Source organism: Pteropus vampyrus, unplaced genomic scaffold (genome assembly GCF_000151845.1).
Source record: "Pteropus vampyrus isolate Shadow unplaced genomic scaffold, Pvam_2.0 Scaffold222, whole genome shotgun sequence".
Lineage (NCBI taxonomy): Eukaryota > Metazoa > Chordata > Mammalia > Chiroptera > Pteropodidae > Pteropus > Pteropus vampyrus.
In genome coordinates this window covers 1,833,594-1,855,140 of record NW_011889003.1, presented here as the reverse complement: position 1 = coordinate 1,855,140, position 21,547 = coordinate 1,833,594, and the positions used below count along the sequence as shown (strand labels likewise).

Below are 21,547 nucleotides of genomic sequence, written 5' to 3'. Positions count from 1 at the left end.
AGCTCATAGTTGGTACATCAAAGAATGGTAACATAAATCAAAGTCTTACTTAAAACTATGTATTCATGCTGCAAAAACCTAAAAATTAGAGAGAAAAAATGAATTTTTAAAATGAACCATATAATATAGATTTTATAATATGAATATTTAATCAATTTACAGAGGAAATCGGTCCATAGAAATAAATGACACTTTTTATTTTCTTTTAGTATCATGTACAAATATGGCAGTGTTTGTACTTAGGTACATGAGAACTGCTCTATAATGATAAATCACTATTTAGCTATGAGACATAAAGAAGCAAAACAGCTAAGTTCTTTCATTCTTCCTGTTTTACCTAGTCATTTTCAAAATTATAGGCATTGTATTCCAAGTGTTTATATACATACACACATGCACACACACACTTATTTAATCCTCATACTAATTCTGAGTAGCATGCCTCTAATACTCCCACTTCGTTGAAGAGGAAACTGAGGCACAAACAGATTTAATAAGGACACAAGGCTAAGAAACGGTAGGCTTTGCTCCTAACGACTGTATTACTGTTCTTCTTAACTACTTTGCCATTCTTCCATTCTTTAGCTACCCACATTTAGTCAAATATTTTTATAAATTGTTTTCCCATGAGGTTACCATTTAATTTACTCAGCAAAAACCAAACACATTGAAAAACTCTGAAAGCATAACAGTGTGTTAATAGTTAAAAAACTGCTTTTCATTTTACTCCTCTCCAATTCATTCTCCACATTATACTAAAAATGTTTTTCTCAAATACAAATGCAATAAAGCCGTTTCCTTTAGAATCTAACACTGGTTCACGTTATCCACAGGATAAAAACCAAATTTTCTAATGTGACTTATTAATGGACATAATCTGGTATCAGTTTAACTGTCAAGTCTCATTTTTTACCATTTGTCTTTCTGATTTCAATGCAGTTGTCTAAGACCCCCTCAACTCTAGTGTCTTGTTATTCCTTCTACAGGAATTTCACGCCTCTTGACTTTTGGCTAAATTCTATTTTCTCTGTGGAGCCTTCTCTGGACCGCTTCCCCTCCTCTAAACAGCAAGTATGTACTCTTATTGCATTTCCCTGTAACACCATCTACATACTATATTATAATTGCCTTTTCACTCATCTGTATGCCCAGTGAATTATAAATTCCTTGAAGTAACATGACTTATTTACCTTTAAAACCTCAGTCTTTAGCATATTACAGGTATGTTACAGGGCTTAAAAAATAATCCATGATTAAATTATTACACTACTAGTGGTATAGCTGGTTCAGTAAACTAAAATGATATACATACTATAAAACACAGCAATATATTTGTAGAATACAAACCAATCTCTTATCAGTACTGAGATTTCTACAATAGGAATAAACATGTAAAAATTGTCATAGAGTACTTAGAACCATTGTTTTTTATGACATCAATAAGTTTTGCCTTAAAGCGGTAGCTAAATTCATTCTGTTAAGGAAATTATATTTACTTTTTTGGATATTCAAAATATAAATTTTTGAGGTGGGACTTCTGGTCAAGATAGTGGGGTAGATAAATGCTGGGCTTGTCTTCTCTCATGACCACATCAAAATGACAACTAAACTACAGAAAAATCATCATTGAGAATCACCTGAATTCTAGCTGAACAGAAGTCTGACAACTAAGGACACACAGAAGAAGCCACCTCAAGACTGATAGGTGGGGCAGAGACGCGGAACAGGCTGCAACCACACCTGTGTGGGGAGGTTAAACATCAGGAGAAATATCTTCGTCATGGAGGTTCCTCCACAGGTGTGAGGGGTCCTAGCTCCATACCAGGTTCCCCAGTCCAGAGTTGTAGTGCCAGGAAGAGAACTCCCCACAACTTCTGGCTGGGAAAACCAGTGGAGATCATGGCCGAGTGAGACAAACGGCTATTGGAGTCCCAGGCATTTCTCTCAAAGGGCCTATGCAGGACTTACACACTAACAGACTCCCTCGCTCTGAGCTCCAACGCTGGGGCAGCAGCTTGAAAGGTGCCAGGGACATATGGGGAGGAAATAAATCGTCTGGCTTTAGAGCTAAAGTAGAGCAGGGGGCTTTCGCCATACAGAAGTGCTGGCAGAATTCATCGTTTCTCTGTCGAGCCCTCTCACTTCCCAGAGTGTAGACACAGGTGATGGACATGTCTAGGTCTCCAATAATCCGGCTAACAAGATCACTCTGCCCTGGTGATTCCCTGAGACCCCCATTCCACCCAACTTGCAGGCCCACCCAAGCCTTGAAGTGCCTTTTCCATTCAAATGGCCTGTCTTGACTCATGCTATGGGCTTTCCTAAAATCTCTCAAAGGTTCACAAAACCTAGACAAGCAGCATCTGGCCTTGGCATGCCCCATACCTCTTTCTGAGCAGCCCCAAGCCCACCACAAGCAGCAGCTAGCCTCACTTCACAACTTGGCCTCTCAAGGCACTGACAAACCCAGCACAGTTGATGGCCATCTGCAAATTGTTTGGTGGCTCATGTTAAGTGGCCCTGAGCAGGGTACAGGCTGCGACTGAACCAAGCCAGCATCAGGGCCCTTCCCAAAAGCCTTCAAGGCTGGCATACCCAGCGGCTACTTTCTGTCTAAGCTGGAAAAATCACCCAGCAGCTTCCATGGACAACACATTCAAAGGGCAGACTAGGAAGGCACCACAATCCATCTAAAGCAAATCCTGCTGTGTAAGGTCAGCCTTTGCACAACAGCTCCTCCACTTCAATCATGGCCAGTCCTCACAAACAATCAGCCTGAGGGTCGATCCTGCCCACTGATGTGCAAATAGCAACCAAGACTCAACTATAACAGAAGGGCACATACAACCCATATAAGGGACACACCTGCAGTACATGGCTCAGGTGACCAGGGAGACTGTGCTTCTGGGCCCTACCTACTACATAGGGCCACTCTACTAAGACTGGGGGACCTTGCAGCTCTACCTAATACATAGAAACAGACACAGACAGACAGCCGAAATGGGGAGACAAAGAATCATGTTTTAAATGAAAGAACAGAACAAAGCTCCAGAAAAAGAACTGAACAAAATGGAAACAAGCAATCTACCAGATGCAGAGTTCCAAATACTGGTTATAAGGATGCTCACTGAACTTAGGGGAAGAGTTGATGAACTCAGTGAGAACTTTAATGAAAAGACAGAATTCAAGCAAACAAACAAACAAAAAAACATAAAATGGAGACAGAAAACATTTTAAAAAGTTAGAAATGAAGAATACAATAACTGAAGTGAAGGAATCAACAAATTAGATGAAGCAGAAAATCAAATCAGCAATTAAGATGATAAGGTAGCAGAAAATACCCCATCAGAACAGCAACAAGAAAAAAGAATCCAAAAATGTAAGGCTAGTTTAAGGGGCCTCTGGGACAACATCAAGCATACTAACATTCGCATCATAGGGTTACAGGAGGAGAGGAGAGAGAGCAAGAAATTGAAACCCTATTTGAAGAAATAATGATGGAAAACCTGGTGAAGGAAAGAGATACACAAAACCAAAAAGCACAGAGTTCCAAACAAGATGAACCCAAAGAGGCCCGCACCAAGACCCATCATAATTAAAATGCCAAAGGTTAAAGAAAGAGACAATCTTAAAAGCAGCAAGAGAAAAGTAGTTAGTTACCTACAAGGAACTCCCATCAGACTGTCAGCTGATTTCTCAACAGAAACTTTGCAGGCCAGAGGGATTGGCATGAAGTATTCAAATGATGAAAAGCAAGGACCTATAACCAAGATTATTCTACCTAGCAAAGCTATCATTTAGAATTGTAGGACAGATAAAGAGCTTCCCAAACAAGATAAAGCTAAAAGAGATTATCAACACCAAGCCATCATTATGAGAAAATTAGAGGGGCTTCTTTAAGAAAAAGATCAAGAATATGAATAATAAAATAACAATAACTACATATGTATCAACAAATTACTTAAAATGTAAAAGTATTAAGTGCTCCAATATAAAGACAGGGTGGCTAAATGGATAAGAAAACAAGACACTTACATATGCTGCCTATAAGAGACTCACTTCAGATCAAAAGTCACACACAGACTGAAAGTAAAGGTATAGAAAAAGATATTTCATGAAAATGGAAATGAGAAGAAAACTCTAGGGTAGCAACACTTATGCCAAACAAATAGACTTTACAACAAAGGCTATAACAGGAGACAAAGAAGGACTCAGTAATCCCACTTCTACAAATTGGTAATTACAAAACAAATTGGTAATTACAAAACAGTCATGGTGATGTAAAGTATAGCATAAGGAATAATACAGTCAATAATATTGTAATAACTATGTATGGTGTTAGATGGGTACTAGATTTATCTGGGTGATCACTTTGTAAGTTAGATAAATATCAAATCACTATGTTGTACACCTGAAACTAATATGCAAACTGTAATTGACAAATTTTTTAATTATTAAAAATATAAATTTTTACTGACAGTCATATAAATAAATGTATTCAGGATGATCATGTAGAGTTAAACTTTAAAATAATTCCAGATACCTCTCCTAAGAATTCACTTTCTTCCTCTCGAACTCGCGCTTGATCCCAAAGAGTAATCTCCAACATTCGTTCCCGAAATTCTCTTCGGTGGACTGGAGAGTAAATGAATGTTTGGTTCCATTTGGGTTCCAATGTTTTCTTTACAGTTTTAGTTCTTCTCTTGTTTTTATCACTATGAATAAAAAAGTGTGTATGAACTTATATAAACCTCTAAGTTTTGCCATAAAAATTATTACTGTAAAATTTCTCAGGAAACAAGTTTTGCCACAAATTTTTCATATGTTACACATATATAATCCTTAAAACTGCTATTAAAATCTATAACGTGTATAATTATATCTCATTATAAGTATGGCTTAATAATAGCAATATTTCAATAAATCTGAGATTTTCCCATGATAATTAAAGTCAGTCTTTCTTAAACTCTAAATAAAACCAAACTATAGGATCTTATTTCTGAATTTTTAAATATACTGCCCTATTCAAAGCCTTCCAAATGCTAATAACTAGTATCATTACATATACTATTCACTTAAACTACAAAACTCTTATTGTGCAACAAAACACCTAATAAATTTTGATGTTCAAAACTTCACATCCATATAGTTCAGCTAATGAGCAATTGTTATTACATTCTATCAAGTTACTTACATATAAGAAATACATACTTGCCTATTTGACATTTATTAGGTCTTTAAAAACATTGTAAAATTATTTCTAAGTGAGGTAGCCACTAAAATGTTAGATGGAAATGGAAGACAGCCATCCTGATAGATGGAAGTTCCACCTCAGAGGCCTCCATACTTTTGTTAATTACCTATATCTAACAAGTGAATGTTTTTAACTATGCATTCCATTATATACACATGTATTTATGAATTATATATGCATGTATTACTCTTCTGTTGTACTAATATATTATATACATTGATAAATATCCAAAAAAGAAACTAAAAATAATGAGATAAAAATAAAAAAAATTCAAATATTTCTTCTTGAACTATATTGGATTGTCTTACCCATTCCCTGGGTACATACATACTTTTTGTATGTACTTAAGTATGCATTTTAGCTCATTAGGATCAATGGCTGAATAGAAATAAAGAAAATCATCTAGGATAGACACGCTAAGCTATCTAGAGAGCCTATTTAAAGCAAGTGGACAATGAACTCCAAGTGGAACCATTTTAACTGTTACAAATTGTCACAGCACAGCACAGTTTAAAGAATGTTGGTATAAGAAGCAGGGAGAACTAAGAGGACACAGTGTGTCTCTAAATTGGGGTGGAAGGAAAATAATTTGGAAACCCATGTAAGAGATTTTATCTCTATTCAAATTTGTGAAAAAGAAGTATTGTAAATAAAAACAATTAAATAATAGAAATAACAACAAGGACTATGACATGATTTTTTCCCTCAGTCCTTCTCTTCTTCTAAAATTTTAACAAATGTTTATAAGGATCTACTTATATCCCATCCATTAAAGAATGAATTATGACACACTGTCAAGACAGAAAGCCCTTTCTATGAAGGCTAGAAAGAAAGTATTAAGGAGCCTTGCTGTCTGATTCAAGAATAGTTTATATTGCAATACGAAAGGGAACAGAAGAATAAGCCTTGACTTCCTCTTAAGCAGTGAAAAAAGTTCTCAGACAAGAATGACTATTTTAAAGAGATTTCTGCACTGGATAGAAGGAAAACTAGATAATCTTGGAAGTTCCTCACAAACTCACCATATATGATGACAATTTAATAAGGCAATTTATTGTGCATAAAAGGACCAATGCATGGAAAGAACTTGAAAAATTGTCTTCAGAAGTTAAAAAATAATAAGTTTTTCTAAAAGTTTAATGAAGGCCTTCTACATAAGATCATGCTGTATAAGTCAAACACTGAAAAGTTATTAAAAATAATTAAAAACTAAGATCAATAAGCCCGCTATAGATATTTTTTAAATAGCTGCCTAACTATAGTAAAATAGATCTCTAACACTATCATTAAACTGTCAAGAATGTAGTTAATAGTTTTAAAAAATAAAATATAACCTAAAGCTTTTTCTATTTTCATGTTACCAATACTTTTAGCTTCCATTTAGTTTAATTTAGTAACAGAATGCAAAAACTTGATGTTTTAATTCAAAATGTAAGAAAGAAAAAATATTTTAACTGGTAGCCAGCTTTACTTCAAGATATAAAAAATTGCCCACCTGTTTTTTTAGAGTACATAGTACACTGTGTAGAAAATAATGTTTTGAATGGCATAATTGACATACTGACATTCTAGAATAAATCTCTTTTACGTAGCCTCCTTTGCCCCTTCAGAAATCCTTATCAATAAATGGCATCAATTATTTTCTATGTTCACTTGTTCAAGTAGTTTTTCTCTCAAAAATTTGTCAAGAAAAATGAAATAATTCATATCCAAACCATAAATAATCCTTTATTCAAGTGTAAAAACTTGTGTCAATGAAAAAAAAAAAGTTGAGATGATAATGTAGCTGTTTCTGTTGACCGGAGAATTCTTTTCTTCACCAATAAACTACAAATCTGCCTAAATATTCCTGTTAACTGACAAAGAAATTCAACTGAAAAATAATCTTAGAAGAAAATATTCAATTGTTTCACATTCTTTGGTGTTGAGAAATGAAAAAATACTATATATGGAATATAAATAAGTGATTAAGGGGACCTTCGCTTCCATTTTAGCTCTATCTGCTCCAAAAGTTGCAGGGATATGGAAAATAGAATAAACATAAACGAAAATAGTCAATCAAGATCAAGAAGCAAATTCAATAACTTAAGAGACCTTATCATCATAAAATATTTTTCTTCAAAGTTTTGAGTAAGTAAAAACTTGGTATGTGTGTGCACAAAAGCATAGATGGGAATGCAGCATTTTCTGCAGTTTTTTATGATGGCATTCTAAGGATGTGTACACTAGGAAACCATGTGTGCTCTAAAAAGCCAAGTGACTAGGCCTCCAGAATGTCAGGGTAATACGGCTGTGGCATCTGTCAACCAACTGAAGTTTAAGTTAGATTTAACAGCTCTAGTCATGGGTGTCCTCTTCCTCCCTTGAAGTTCAAAGTGTTTCCTGTCCAAAAGACAACCTAAGTTGTTATAAAACAACTATCTTCAAGTAAACTTTATAAGAGAAATTTATACAGCAAACAATTTCTGATAACTTTAGATGTTGTGCCACTTTGACATATTTTCTGAGAAATTTTTCCTATAACTTTTACTTCAAAACGTATCAAAAATACAATTTAAGGCTTTGGTTAATTGTTTACTTCTTTCATTTCATCTTTTACTTTGCCTTAATTGTTCTTCAGATGATAGTCTGGCACTCAACTCAAACTGGAAGACTTTGAACTTGAAGTAAGTAAATAAGGGTCCAAAAGTATGTAAACATATTTAAGATCACATGGGTGCCCAGCCACTTTCAACCTGAGAAAAAACGAACAGACCATGAGAACACTCTCTCCTGAAAGCCAGGGATACAGAATTGCTGGGGAAAGGGTAACAAGTATCATTACTTCTTTCTTTTTGCATGATATTTATTGAATAATCTCTTATTTTTTATATGTCTGAAATTGAGGGTGATTAGATAAATTTCTGATAAGTTGTTTTTGCAATCCTAATTTCTCTATTTAAATCAGGGTAGAACAATATTTATGTTGTTAGCAAGGATACAAAACAATTATACTTGAAGAAGCTGATTCTGGCCCAGTAGTAAATCTCCTTAATGATAAGTAGTGATGAAATAAAAAGCACAGAGATAAGTTTTAAAAAAATCTCAAAGTATTTACCGTCATTATTTTGATTTCTAAGAATCATTAGGCGTACATTAAACTTCATAAGCATCTGATTGGTATGATATATAAAAATAAATAATAATCAAAACACCTACTGCTATTAACGTTTCTCACTTATTTTCAACAACATTTATTTTTATTTCATATTCCTACCTTCTGTCTGGAAGAAAGTAAATTTTAACATAAGGATTCCTTGGCCTCCCATCGTCCCTGGAAGGGAGATCCTTTGCTCCCAAAATTGTAACTATTAATTGGTGACCAACCTTGTCAAACCATAGTTTTATCTGAAAAGCAAAAATATTCATTTATCAGCTTAAACATTTACTACCTTAACATAATGTTTACATTCCCAATCTTTGCCCCATTTCCATACACTAATATTAGCACAGAATATAAATTTCGCTTAGTAAATTGAGCTTAAAATTAAAGGATATGCTTTAATAACTTCAATGAATAGAAGATTAATTCAATATTTTGGTTTGATTGATAAATCACTTGGACTTTTTATACTAATTTGATTGCTGATTAACAAGCACATAATAATTACACTACCATAAGTAAGGACTTTATATACAATGATTGCTGCCAGTCTATCTTCATGCAAGAATCACTGTAGTTCATTTTGGCTCCGCTACAATAGTGAGTTCAGAATAAATGGTTAAAATGAATTGAACAGATAGTAACTTGTTCATATGGCATTCACAGGGAATTTTTAAGCCAATGTTTTATGTTATTCCTCAGTAAAAGACATTTCAAAGATTATAAGCAATGGGGAATTACTAATAGCTTTAGTCAATAGACTATTTAAGTTTGTATTTAAAACTATAATAAATTCATCTTTTTAAGTTTTTCTTACATAGACATAAAGTCTCTTTTTTGTTTGTGATGCGAATGTATCATCCTTAGAATAAGAGTATATTTGATCATTTGAGATGAGGAAATGTGAATAATTTCCCCATGCTATAATTAGAGATTGGAATTTCACATCCACCTGCTGAATTCATTTGATTTAACAATTGTCACCTCCTACACACATACCTCACACTCCCACACCTAGCTAGCTGATTCTACCATGTCAAGATCTATGATAACTGTGGCTCTGACTCACATTTTGGTTCAGAACTCGGCACATCTCTGACTACTATTTTGAAACTAAAATTGAATAAAAAATTTGGAATTTGGGAAAGAATATATTTATGTAATATGTATTTTTATGGTTTATATATTTTACGGTATATATATGTGCATGTATGTTAATTATTTAATTTTTCCATTGATTTCAATGTACGACGTTTGCAGCAGTTTAAAAGAATTTAAATATACATCTCATATCTGTCCTTCCTCTCCTCTCCAAAGTGGACAATCAGGTCTGGGTCAGGCTCTGTTATATATAAACTTATTTATATATAAAATATTGGTAGTTCACTTCCAATTCTAACATGGCTTTGTTGAATCCTTCACTTTGTATCTTAGAGAATGAGAAGCTGAGCCTTTAACATTTGAATGGAAAAAAGTTCAAATGTTTGTTTGCTTAATGATATGAGCAGCACGAGTAAACATTTTACATTAAATAATATTAACTAGAACCATTTTAATTTTTAAAATTTTTAAAATTAGATACAGAGGAAGATAAGAGACTGAACTACTCTGGCAAAAGACATGAAGGGGGAAAAATGTAAGAAATACAAGAGTGTCTTGTATATGAGATGAAACAGAGATTCTGTCAGATAGCATCATGGTTCCTCTAAACTGTGTGACCAAAACCAGATTAATTTCTGATATTTTCTATTGTCTATAGAAATGAAAATCCTTATGGTTTTATTTTTCCACGATATTAAAAATCCTTCTCTGAGGATCATGACATGAATATTATGACACCTCAAAGAGAAAAAAGATTCTGAAAAGCTAAAAATTTTTTCAATAAATTTTACACTTAAAAGACGAAGAAACCGTAATTAGCATTGTTAGGTTAAGCTCAATTATTAGAGCAAAGTATTGATCTCTGTAAGTTTTTTGTTTTGAAGGATTGAGACTAAGCACTTGTTGCCATCTCTACAGGTAATATTTTTATTCCTTTGAAATCACTACAACCAAACATTTGAGATATACATTTCAAATGTTTGACAAAAAAGTATTCTTTTTAGATTTTCTTATGCCATGGAAAACCAAAAATATCACTTACTAATAACATTCATTTTTTATAAAAACAGATATTAGGCATGTGGCTTTAATATTTTCATAATACTTAACAGCTTATTAAATTACATTTTACAAATATATAAATGTTAAGATAATATAGATATGAAACGGGCACATTTTAATTTGACTGATTTTTTCTATCAAAATCAAACTTTTTAATAAACTTTCTTAAGCTGGGCATTTGATCAGTAGCCCTAATTTTCATTTTATATTACAGGACATGCATTGAAGTTTTTAACAGATATCCAGTTCACATTATCAAAACATAATCATTTTATTAGTTAGAATATTTTATCACATTTCTAAATTCTTTATCTGTGCTTTTTAAATGAATGGTTAATATAACTGTTGATTCCCCAAAACATAACAGCTGTATTTTCACAATTCTACATATAACATACTTCTTACTTTACGTCAATTTTACTAATAAAAATCTTGGTATAAATTTAATTATTTTAACATAATTATCATTCCAGCTTTACCTTGTAACCATGTTTAAATTTCCTAAGCAGAAACTGAGCAGCACGAGTAAACATTTTACATTAAATAATATTAACTAGAACCATTTTAATTTTAAAATTTAAACTAAATCAATATTATTCAAAACCAACAATGACAAAAAAACATGCAGCGAAGCAAGGAAAGCATAATACTACTTAGAAAAAACTATATTGACATTACTTTATCATATAAGGGTTTGCTAATGAAAAGAGGCAAATAACTTGTACCCAAGTATTACAGTAAAATTAAATGGAATGACAATTACAAAATGTAAACAAAATAAACCCAACACATTTTATTTGGATTGTGATTTTTAAAAGTAATATACTTTCCAAAAGTTGAACTTTAAAATGCATAAAATTAATGTTTTAGGTAAGGTACAAATTTATTTGCCAATTCTCCTCAAGGAGTTATTGCTTGGAAAATGCAAGAGAATGTAGATGTCAAGTGATATAATGAATGATTTAAAGAGACAGCAGCCTTGTGCAGTAAATGAAAAATATCAACAGTATAAAATTAGCTATTGCTTTCAATGCTACATATATAAGCAGAATCTACGTTAAATGCCACTCTGAAACCTACGAGTTTTGGTATTCAGTTCATCATATAAAATCACTAACTAAGATTGTCTCTTTAAATTTTTATTGTAGTTTAATCCCCATGCAGAATTTTACAAGCTAGCTCATAAAATGGTTTGAAAGTCAATAATATGGCTTGGAGCAACATACCAAAAAAAGTTTCCCTACTACGCATTTTCCAAAAACATACAAATAAGGGTTAAAACACAACTTTAGTTTCTATCAGGCAGACAAGGCCTTTACCTGAACCCTAGGAACAAAAGGCGTTGTTCTTCTACTAAGGCTTTGGCTCTGGTAAGCAAAATTAAAGAAAAAAGCAATAAAACAAAACCAAAAGGACAACACGCTGAAACTAAAAGACCAAAAGTAAAAACAAACACATACAACTATCCCTTAAATATAACTTTTCCATGTCAAGATATATCTAAATTAAGTAATTTAATGTAAAGAATAAATTAATTTTGCCAAAATGCTAAAATAGATAAAAACTATATAAAATCTCAAATTTTTATATCATATTTTTAAATGTAATCAACATAACAGGAATTAAGACCAAATGCAAAATATCATATCTGGGCTCATATGATCTAAAAGAATGAGTGTAAACATAAACCAAGAGCCAAGAAAAGTCAAGTTTCACCTTTAAATGCACTACATAGAAAAAAATCACAGTCCAAAAAAAGTTAGATGAAAATGCATTACAAAATTATTAGTGAAAAGACATCCATAGAAATAATTGTGTGACTTCTCCAAAATGACATATCTTACAGAAGTCTAAAAAACATTAGCCAAATTGGCTTTAGCATTTAAAAGAATAAACACCGTAAGATAAAAGTATGCTGGAATGCACTATACTGATTAGTTGATTCATATTTTAAGAATCTATACAAGGTTCTAGTATTTAAACACCTTTTATTTTGAACCACTGTCAATAACACTCTTTATTGCTAATCATACCTATTAATGACAATATTTCATTTCTTTTTATTTATATAGTTCTTTATATTTTTCCAAACCTTTAATAACAGTCCATTGCTTCCAACAACACAAGGAGGTAGTTACTATTATCTACAATTTTTAGATAAAGAAACAGAACCACCCCAAAAAAATAGACTAGAAGCTCAAACAGAAAGCAAGAAGATAGAAAATAGAGACCAGTCCTGATTAAATCACTATTTCACATTCTTACAGTTACATTTCTTTTCTCTTCTGATTTATTTTGTTTTCATTTGAAATAGTTTCCAAAAGACACCATGATAATCAGAATTGTGTGTCTTTATTAGGGCATGTCAACAGTCAAACAAAATCAGATGCATATCTCTGGGCTGGGAATGGACTGACTGCAAGGCGTTTAATTTTGTTCCTTTCACCAAAATTCGATTCCATTCTTCACATTTCTCATGGATGTCTCTCGTCTAATTCAAAGAGCTGTAAATACTTAATGGCTTCAGACTTTTCCACTGCTATATGGAAACAGTTAATAGGTACTAGGAAGACTGTTGCCCAATTCAACTATCATCCGACACTTTTTTAGACATGAATCTAAAACCCAAAGGAAAGGAAAGCAGACCTTAAAAGCAGACTATCATTCAATCATGAGTCATCTTTCTCTCCAAAAACCAAGGCAGTCTCAAATCTAAGCTGTCTTCCTTTTTGTGAGGAGACATTTCCAAAGAAAGAAATGTTTAGAAATGGAGTATGTTACTGATTTCTGTCTGCATAACCCCAGCTATATAATTCTCTAGCAAATGGGGAAGGGATGTATGAAATTCATAGAGATTAACTACGCATGTTAAAGGAAGGCACTAATAAAATACTTCACTTAGAAATGCATTTTATATTCCTTGCCTTCTCACCTGTTTTAGACCAAAAATATCAGGATGATGGAAGTAAATATTAATTCATAAACTAAAATATTTACTTTAAAAATAGTACTTTGAAATAAATTAATCTTTCAAGGCAAATATTTTTGACCTTCTAATATGATCTCAAAGGAGCAACTCACAGATTTCTGAAATCAATTGTCTAAAATCTATGGCAATTTAAACCTAATCATCAGCCATAAGTTTGTACATTAAACTTGGCTATAAAGCATGTTTGTTTTATTAGTTTTTTAATTGAGGTGAAATTCAAATAACATACAATAAACCATTTTAAAGTGTACAATTAAATGGCATTTAAGTGCCTTCACAATGCTGTGCAACCACCACCACCTCCTAGTTTCGAAACTTTTTCATCATCCCAGAAGAATATCCTGTACCTATTAAGTAATCATTCTCCATCCCGCCATCGCCCCAACTCCTGGCAACCATTAAACAGCTTTCTGTCTCTATGGATTCTGGATATCTCATATAGGAATGAAGTATTATGTAACTCATTGCAATTTGTAATTAATATTATTTCATTTTTTGAGCATGGAAATATATGATATCTATAACAATTTAGCTTCATCCAAATGAAGAATATGAATTTGTAAATCATGAGTTATTTTGCATTTTTAATGTCATTTCCTACTATATACTGCACTACTATCTTTAGGACATTCCTTTTAAGCAATGCTTCTGGAATAACAAGGCTGTGACAATCAGGTATGATAGATAAAAGCTTAAAGAAAAAATTTTCATTTACAGAAAGTTTTGAAAAGGCTACAGAGTTTCTAAAGATATATAAAGGATACATACCTATTCTTCAATTACTTATTCCCTTTAAATGGGCATATAAAATGAATATGTACAATATTTATAAACTCATCACTAAAAATGGAGTCAGAAAAATATTAAAACAAAGTAACTTAAGGAAACATTGCAACCATAAAGTAAAATAAGATTGTCAATAAGAGTCAGTGTATTCCTACAGAAAAAAAGAATTCTGGGCCATTTTTCACTTTTAAAAGAGTTGAAGGCTCTATCAAAAAAAAAAAAAAAAAAAAAGACTAGCCAAAGACTGCAAATTACTTTTAAAATATTGAGAGAATTATATAGGTAATCCTCAGAAGAAGGAAGCTGCTATATCACTGAAGAATACAAAATTTAAAAAGAATCAAAATAAGTGGGTGCTGATACTGAAACAGCTAACATACAGTCCAGGTGTCATAAACCTGAGTTCATACTGATTTTCTCACCAAAAACATTAATGGCACTTTCGTAGTTATGCCCTAGAATAATCACAAGCAGCAGCACAATTCAAGCATAGAGAAGAAATACATTGCATAATTTTTAAAAACTCAACAGCCTTGAGCATGAAAAGTCTAAACAATAATTTGTATTATATGTGTTTTTCATTTGAGAAAATATCAGTCAGTGAACTGACATAAATATATTAGGAAGGTCGGCTCACATACTATACAAATACCTTTATTCTCAGGCATAAGCAATGTCATGATGTTGTCACTTAGGGTAAAATTTGACCAAAATCAAAAGTACCCAAAGGTAAAATAGGAGACAGGAACTGTAACGTTGCCCTGTGACTTCCTAAGGGTTTTCCTGAAGGGTGATATATGTGGACACATATTTTCCCAACCTCTACATTATTACAGCAAACCAAAGTTGGCAGAAATAGAATCAAATATAAAAGGAAATACTATATCCAAAAGGGTATCTTGCTTATGTTTTCCTGCAAAGAATGAATATAAAATTAAGTTTCATGAGAGTAAAATTCATGTCTATGATATTCACTATTATATTCCCAGCTACTAAATATTATGGCTGAACTGGAGTCAGACCTTAACATATATTTCTTGAATACACGATTGGAGTTTAATTTGCTAAAAAACTTTTTGGAAGAAAATTTGAGCAATAGATTTCAAAAAATCTTAAAACTTTCTTCTCCTTTCTTATTATAATTTTACTTCCGCAAGGTTATCCTGACAAAATTAATTTGTCCTTGCAAAACATGCAAGATTTATATTAGAGGATTTCCATGGCATCATTGTTTATAATATAAATTAGAAACAAGCAAGATATCCTATAATAGCAAATTAAGTGAAAATGGAGTATTAAATAGCTATTAAAATCATTTTAAGAGGAATTTTAAAAAAAGTTTAAAGGAAAAAGTCCACAATACATTAGCAAATGAAAAAGCAGGCTTCAAAATAGTATACACAGATTTATTAACAGTTTTGTTTAAAAATTTATATGTATGTGAATGGTTATATTTTAGTGGCAGGATTATAGGCAATTTTTATTTTTTATTTATCTGCACTTTCTAGATTTACCACAACAATTATTATTGTACTTAGAAACATTATCTTATTGGAACATACTCCTTCCAAGACATAAGAAAATAATAAAATGGTACACGTTTTAAATTACAATTACACGGATTTTAAACGAACATTTATAAATATAAATACTACAACTTTATACCATTATATATATATATATTTGTAAGTAAAACTTTTAAGTTTATATTTTCCTCAAATATTTAAGTGTTCCCTTTCTACCATATTCATTTTGAACCATGAGCAAAAACTGTGGTATTTGAAATTTGTCTAAATGCCTATGCTAGGCTCCTCATCCTTCCCTCCTAGTCCGGTTTGTTAACAGGGCCTTGGAATTTCAAACAAGGTAAAAAATTGGTACTTACTTATCATGGGAATATAACTTTCACTCCTGCCTCCTCCACCGACTGACGCTAACTATACGCACGCGCGCATGCGCACATATGTACACGCGCGCGTGCACGCGCGTGAGCTCACAATCCTGGCACCATCCATCTACCCACAGCATATTTAAAAATGAACTGTTTAAATAGAACCATTAAAAAAAGAGCTAACATTTATTACCACTTTCTAAAATGGTGGAAAAAATATATTTATAACCATAAATGAGAACATCTGTGCTGTCAACATATGTGAGAGAATAGTAGAAAGATGCTTATTATGAAAAAATGAAAGAAGACCATTGTCCTCAAATGAAAAGTTCATTCTGCTTATAAAAGGGAAAAGAAAAGAAAATAATAAGAAATTCATTTCAATAAGACATTTACACTCTTCTATCTCATCTTTCTTGCTTAACTTTTTGTAATTGTCACCTTTGTAATCAAAATAGTCCCAGAACAGACATCTCTAGTGGCTTTTAAAATAATTTTTAATATGTTAATTTTGCTTACACTTCCTATATCTCCTTTTAATTAATGAAAATTCTTCAGTAAAAATCAAACACCTCCTCTTCCCCCCCAAAAAAGAAATTTCATAGCTGATTTAATAAAAACGTTTTTTATTGTTCTTAAAATATCAGCCCAAGAATAGTTTAGCTTTTAATTATAATTTTTATCCAAAATTCAGTGTCCAAATTTTGAGAATCTAAATAATTCTTAATAGTCATAAAATTTCAAGTTTAGTAACTTTTTGGTGTCATTGTTAATGTTAACCTGTATATTTCTAAAATATAACTGGATAAATTTGAATATTTTCAATTGTTTAAAACGGAATGAAAACTGAATAAGTTAATAAAAAAAAGGGCTTAAATTTGCAAAGCTCGTCTAATATGGACATAAAACATATAGTTGAATTTCAACTTTCATCATAAAATGTTCAAATTAGAGATCACTTAATATGTAATCACCTGGTATGCTCAATAATCTATTATATATTTACCCATTTAATTAGATTTGTCTGTTGACAAAGGCATCTCAAGTATCATTATATTTCAGAATAGTCATACTCCAAAGATTACTATGAAATTCACCCAAAACTTCCTAAAGATTCAAAAGCAGAGAATACATAAATATTTAGTTTTATCTTAAATATACCATTTTGTATAGTGCAGAATTTTTATTTCTCTTAAAAGTCTATGACACATGACAGTCATTTTAAAGTACTGAGCAAAAATCACAACCTTGGGTTTTGGAATAATACTACTAAGATAAAAAGTTTTAGATATCTTCACAAATTCAAAGTCTCAATAAATTCTAGAAAACCTAACTCTAATAAAGAAAGCATTATGGTAAAAAATTAAAATTGAATTTTAATTAATTAAAATTACTAATGAGAAAATTGATGGTTAAAAGGACAATTATGTTCTAAGAAGAACTTAGTTTACAAAAAACTAGCAACAGATAATAAAAACACTACTTGAAATTCCAAAAGGAGGAAAGTGATTACATACTGAAAGTTGTCCAGATAAGAACTGTGGAACATCCCTCAACATGCCAGGACTCATGGGAGAGGTAACAGAAATAGAAGGACGATCCATTTTTTGAGATTCGAATGAGCTAGAACCTGAAATGGTAATTATACATAAAGAATAATAACAATGGCTTTTCATTAGTAATTATTAATCTTTATCAAATACCTCTTAAATTTTTTAATGTCCACAGAATGTCATTATAGTCATGATTTTCTTAGCCACAATGTTCCAAATACATTAGAGAGTTTTACTGAAGCATAAGTGAAGCTTAGTGATTTCCCTTAAGACCAAGGGTGAACCATTTCCTGTGCCAACTATAGTTGAGATGGACCTCTACCTCAAGATTTACTTTGTCTATAATGAGTACTAAACCTCATATCTTATAATAATATTTTAAGAAATTTTTAAAATAGAAATTTCAGTAGGATAAACCAATAGAGCAACCTGAAGATGACTTAAACTTGTAATGCTAAAAAAATAAATACTAGAATGTTAATTATAAAACATTTTCAGGAAGTGATTTTATTAACCATATCTGGAAGGATACAATAAATTACATGGGGAGAAAGGAAGTGAGGGACTACGAAAAAAGAATATCAGAAAAAGCAGAACCACAGTATCCAGAAATTATATGTATGAATTTATTTCTATGGAAGAGAAGAGATAAATTGGAAAGTAAATAAAAACGGGGCTCTTGGGCTACTGGGGGAGATTATGCCTAGAATTCTGGGTTACACATTTTGGCGCTAATGAAATATCCAAGCTAAGTTCTTATGTGTGGGGTAATAAAAGTTGTATTTGCGGAAGGTGACTTTACCACTTATTTAAAGTGTGTACTGAATTCAGCAAGATGAAAAATAGGAATAAGTGGAATTCAGTAAGATAATAACCAGGAAGTTTGCAAAAATTGGAATATAAAGAATTCAGGAGGTATAAAATGAGAAAACGAAGACTCAGAAACTAATTAGATGTGAGATATAAAGGAAAAAGAGGGGAAAACATATGAGATTTCAAGTCTTATAACCAGATATGGAGTCAAGAAAGTTCCCTATGTCTTGTTCTCTGCACAGGACCATGCCGACATTCCCTGAGATGTGGAACAGTGGGGAAGTCTGTGTATAAGGGAATGGGTGAAAAAGTTAATTTGGAAGACAGTGACCCTGTGACACCTTTGAGACATCCACGGGGAGATATAAAGCAGGTAACTGAATACATGGATGGAACCCAGTGTTGAGGAGACATTAGTGTTAGAAATTAAACTGTAAAGTGTCTCCCTAATTGGAAACACAAAGATAAAATTGACCTCTAGAGAGAATAGTGTAAAAGGGGAAAAGTACAAACCTTGGGATCAGAAGTAATGGTGGTATCTTTTATAACATTTAGAAGTGGAAAAAATGCTGACTTTATAGTAAGAAATAAGCTCAGTTTTCCAAAGTTTTCCAAATGTTAAGCATCAAGGAACAGGAAGACACCTAACAGAACGTAACCTTTAAACATCCAAAGGATGAAAAGACAATGATAGATCCTTTTGATAATGTAAACTTAGGAGTCATACGGCAATAAAACTATCAGAACATAAGAATTTACTGAGGAACTAAAGCCAGAAAGTTAACAATTAGGCCTTTGGGAAACCTATTCTTCAGCATTTAAAGTATAAAAGATTAAATCTAATTTGAGAAAGGACCCCTGTCTCCTCAGGAACAATTCTGGAATTTTTCCACACTGCTCATACAGTATCTGAGTGATGTAATATAAGTATATAAAAATTTACCCACTTCTTAGGATTATTATAAAAAAATTGAGTGTGATAATATAGGTATAACATCATGCACAATATGAACTACATAACAATATGTAGTTCCAGGAACTCAATAAAATACGAATTATAATGATAATATCAAACATAATAATTATCATTATGTTAGTACTTCTTTATGTTATAGTTTCATGTGATCATGATATTATTTTGGATAAAATGACTTAGCACCTAGCCAAAGATACTAAATCAAACAGGTCATATAATCATATCTTAAAGTATAGAGCTATACCATTCCAAAGAGATTTTACCTATTTGATAAAGATTTTAAAGAAATTTATACTCATAATTGTAATATAAAATTAAAAACATTTATTTTCTTTTTTCTTTTTTTAGAACATTTATTTTCATAGGATATTCTCAATTATTGTGTGTATACAGACTCCAACCACTTCTCACTACCTTCATTGCTACCACCACGATCTAATTCACCATGATCTCACCTCTAAAATACTAAAATATTCCTCTCACTGGTCTCTCTTCTTTCACCCTTAACTCTACTTAATCTATTTTCAACATAGTAGCCAGGTTTTAAAACGTAAGTCTTTCTTTAAAACCATCATATACAGTTCTTGATTTCCCTCAGAGTATAAGCCAGTGTCTTTACGGTGGCTAATAAAGTCTGCAATTTGACTGCCCACTATTCTTCTACCCTCTCAATCTTGCTTACTCTGTTGCAGCTAAACTGGCCTCCTTGGTTTTGCTTAAAAGCATCTTAGGCTTTTCTGCCTCAGAGACATTGCATTCTGGTTCCAGTACCTGGAAAGCTTTTTCCCCAGATAGCCAATCTTTCAAATCTTTGCTCAAATTCTTCCTTCTCAATGTGATCTATCTTGATCAATATATTTCAAATTCCAACCCTCCTCTCTTCATTCACAATATCCCTTACTCTAATCAATCAAGAAACTTAGTTCATTGGAAAAAATTCATTAATTTAACATCTGAAATAGCACTCAAACACTAGTAATAAAAAGTATTTATGTGTCTAACATTATCTAAAATAGACATGTAGTATGTCTATTGTTCTATTACTACCCCAACGTTAAATCAGATTATCCCACTTTCTAAAAATATAAATAAGACTATCTATAATTATTCACTAGATTATCTCGAGCATCCCCCCATTTACTGAGGGTTAAGTTACAATACAAACCAGTAAGTTTTAAAGTTAAGGGGAACCTGGTGTACAGGATGGTGAGATTTTGGGAGTGATGGCATGCTCATTTTTTTTTTAACGTGACGATGGTTTCGCCTGTGTGTCAAAACTTATCTAGCGGTATATCTTCAATATGTAGTTTATTGTAATATACCTTAATAAAGCTATCTAACAATACCTAGTGTGGTTAAAAATAACTATCTTCAAGTACTATAGACTTTTGTACTTTTCCCCACAATGACATGAAATCGTACTAAATTTTACATGATTATATAATTGATAACAAGGTTATTATATTTCTTTGTATCAATAGATGAAATACTTCATTTGACCCCTGATGAATGACATTACTAATAACATTTTCTTCTAGAATAAATGAAACTTACTGGACTCCAGTTGTGGATGTGTGCTATCAGGTATTCTAGGTATATCTCTAAAGTGATAGAAAAAGAAAACAAGAAATTGTTTCAACAATTAATGCTACTTCCATTTTGATCATTATTAACCCATATTATAACAGGATAGTGTAAAATTAACAAAATTGTGTATAGTAGTAGCATTATATATGTGAGAAAAAACAATCCATAGTCCTCTATTGCTAATAAAAGTATTCTGGGATAACTTCAACTACTTAAAAGAAATTAAAATTCATACACGTTTATAGCAGTCTTGTAAAAACATATACTTTATTTTCTATATGCCTCACTACATAATTATCCATTCTAAAAATTTTCTGTATTAAACAAGTTTTACAGATATATTATAATTCTATTATATTCTTTCTTTTGACTTGCTGTTGTTCTAAAGCGATA

General features: G+C 31.8%; 1 protein-coding gene across 1 annotated transcript in view; it reads right to left on the bottom strand.

The window, feature by feature from the left end:
• RIMS2 (regulating synaptic membrane exocytosis 2) overlaps window positions 1-21,547 on the bottom strand; it is a 579,688-nt gene that overhangs the window by 254,375 nt on the left and 303,766 nt on the right. The window contains exons 11-15 of the mRNA XM_011373284.2: window positions 21,122-21,168; window positions 17,743-17,855; window positions 11,879-11,926; window positions 8,511-8,641; window positions 4,544-4,715 (exon numbers count right to left, since the gene is read on the bottom strand). Of these exons, the coding sequence (XP_011371586.2) occupies window positions 4,544-4,715; window positions 8,511-8,641; window positions 11,879-11,926; window positions 17,743-17,855; window positions 21,122-21,168 (511 nt within the window). The remainder of the gene's footprint in view (window positions 1-4,543; window positions 4,716-8,510; window positions 8,642-11,878; window positions 11,927-17,742; window positions 17,856-21,121; window positions 21,169-21,547) is intronic.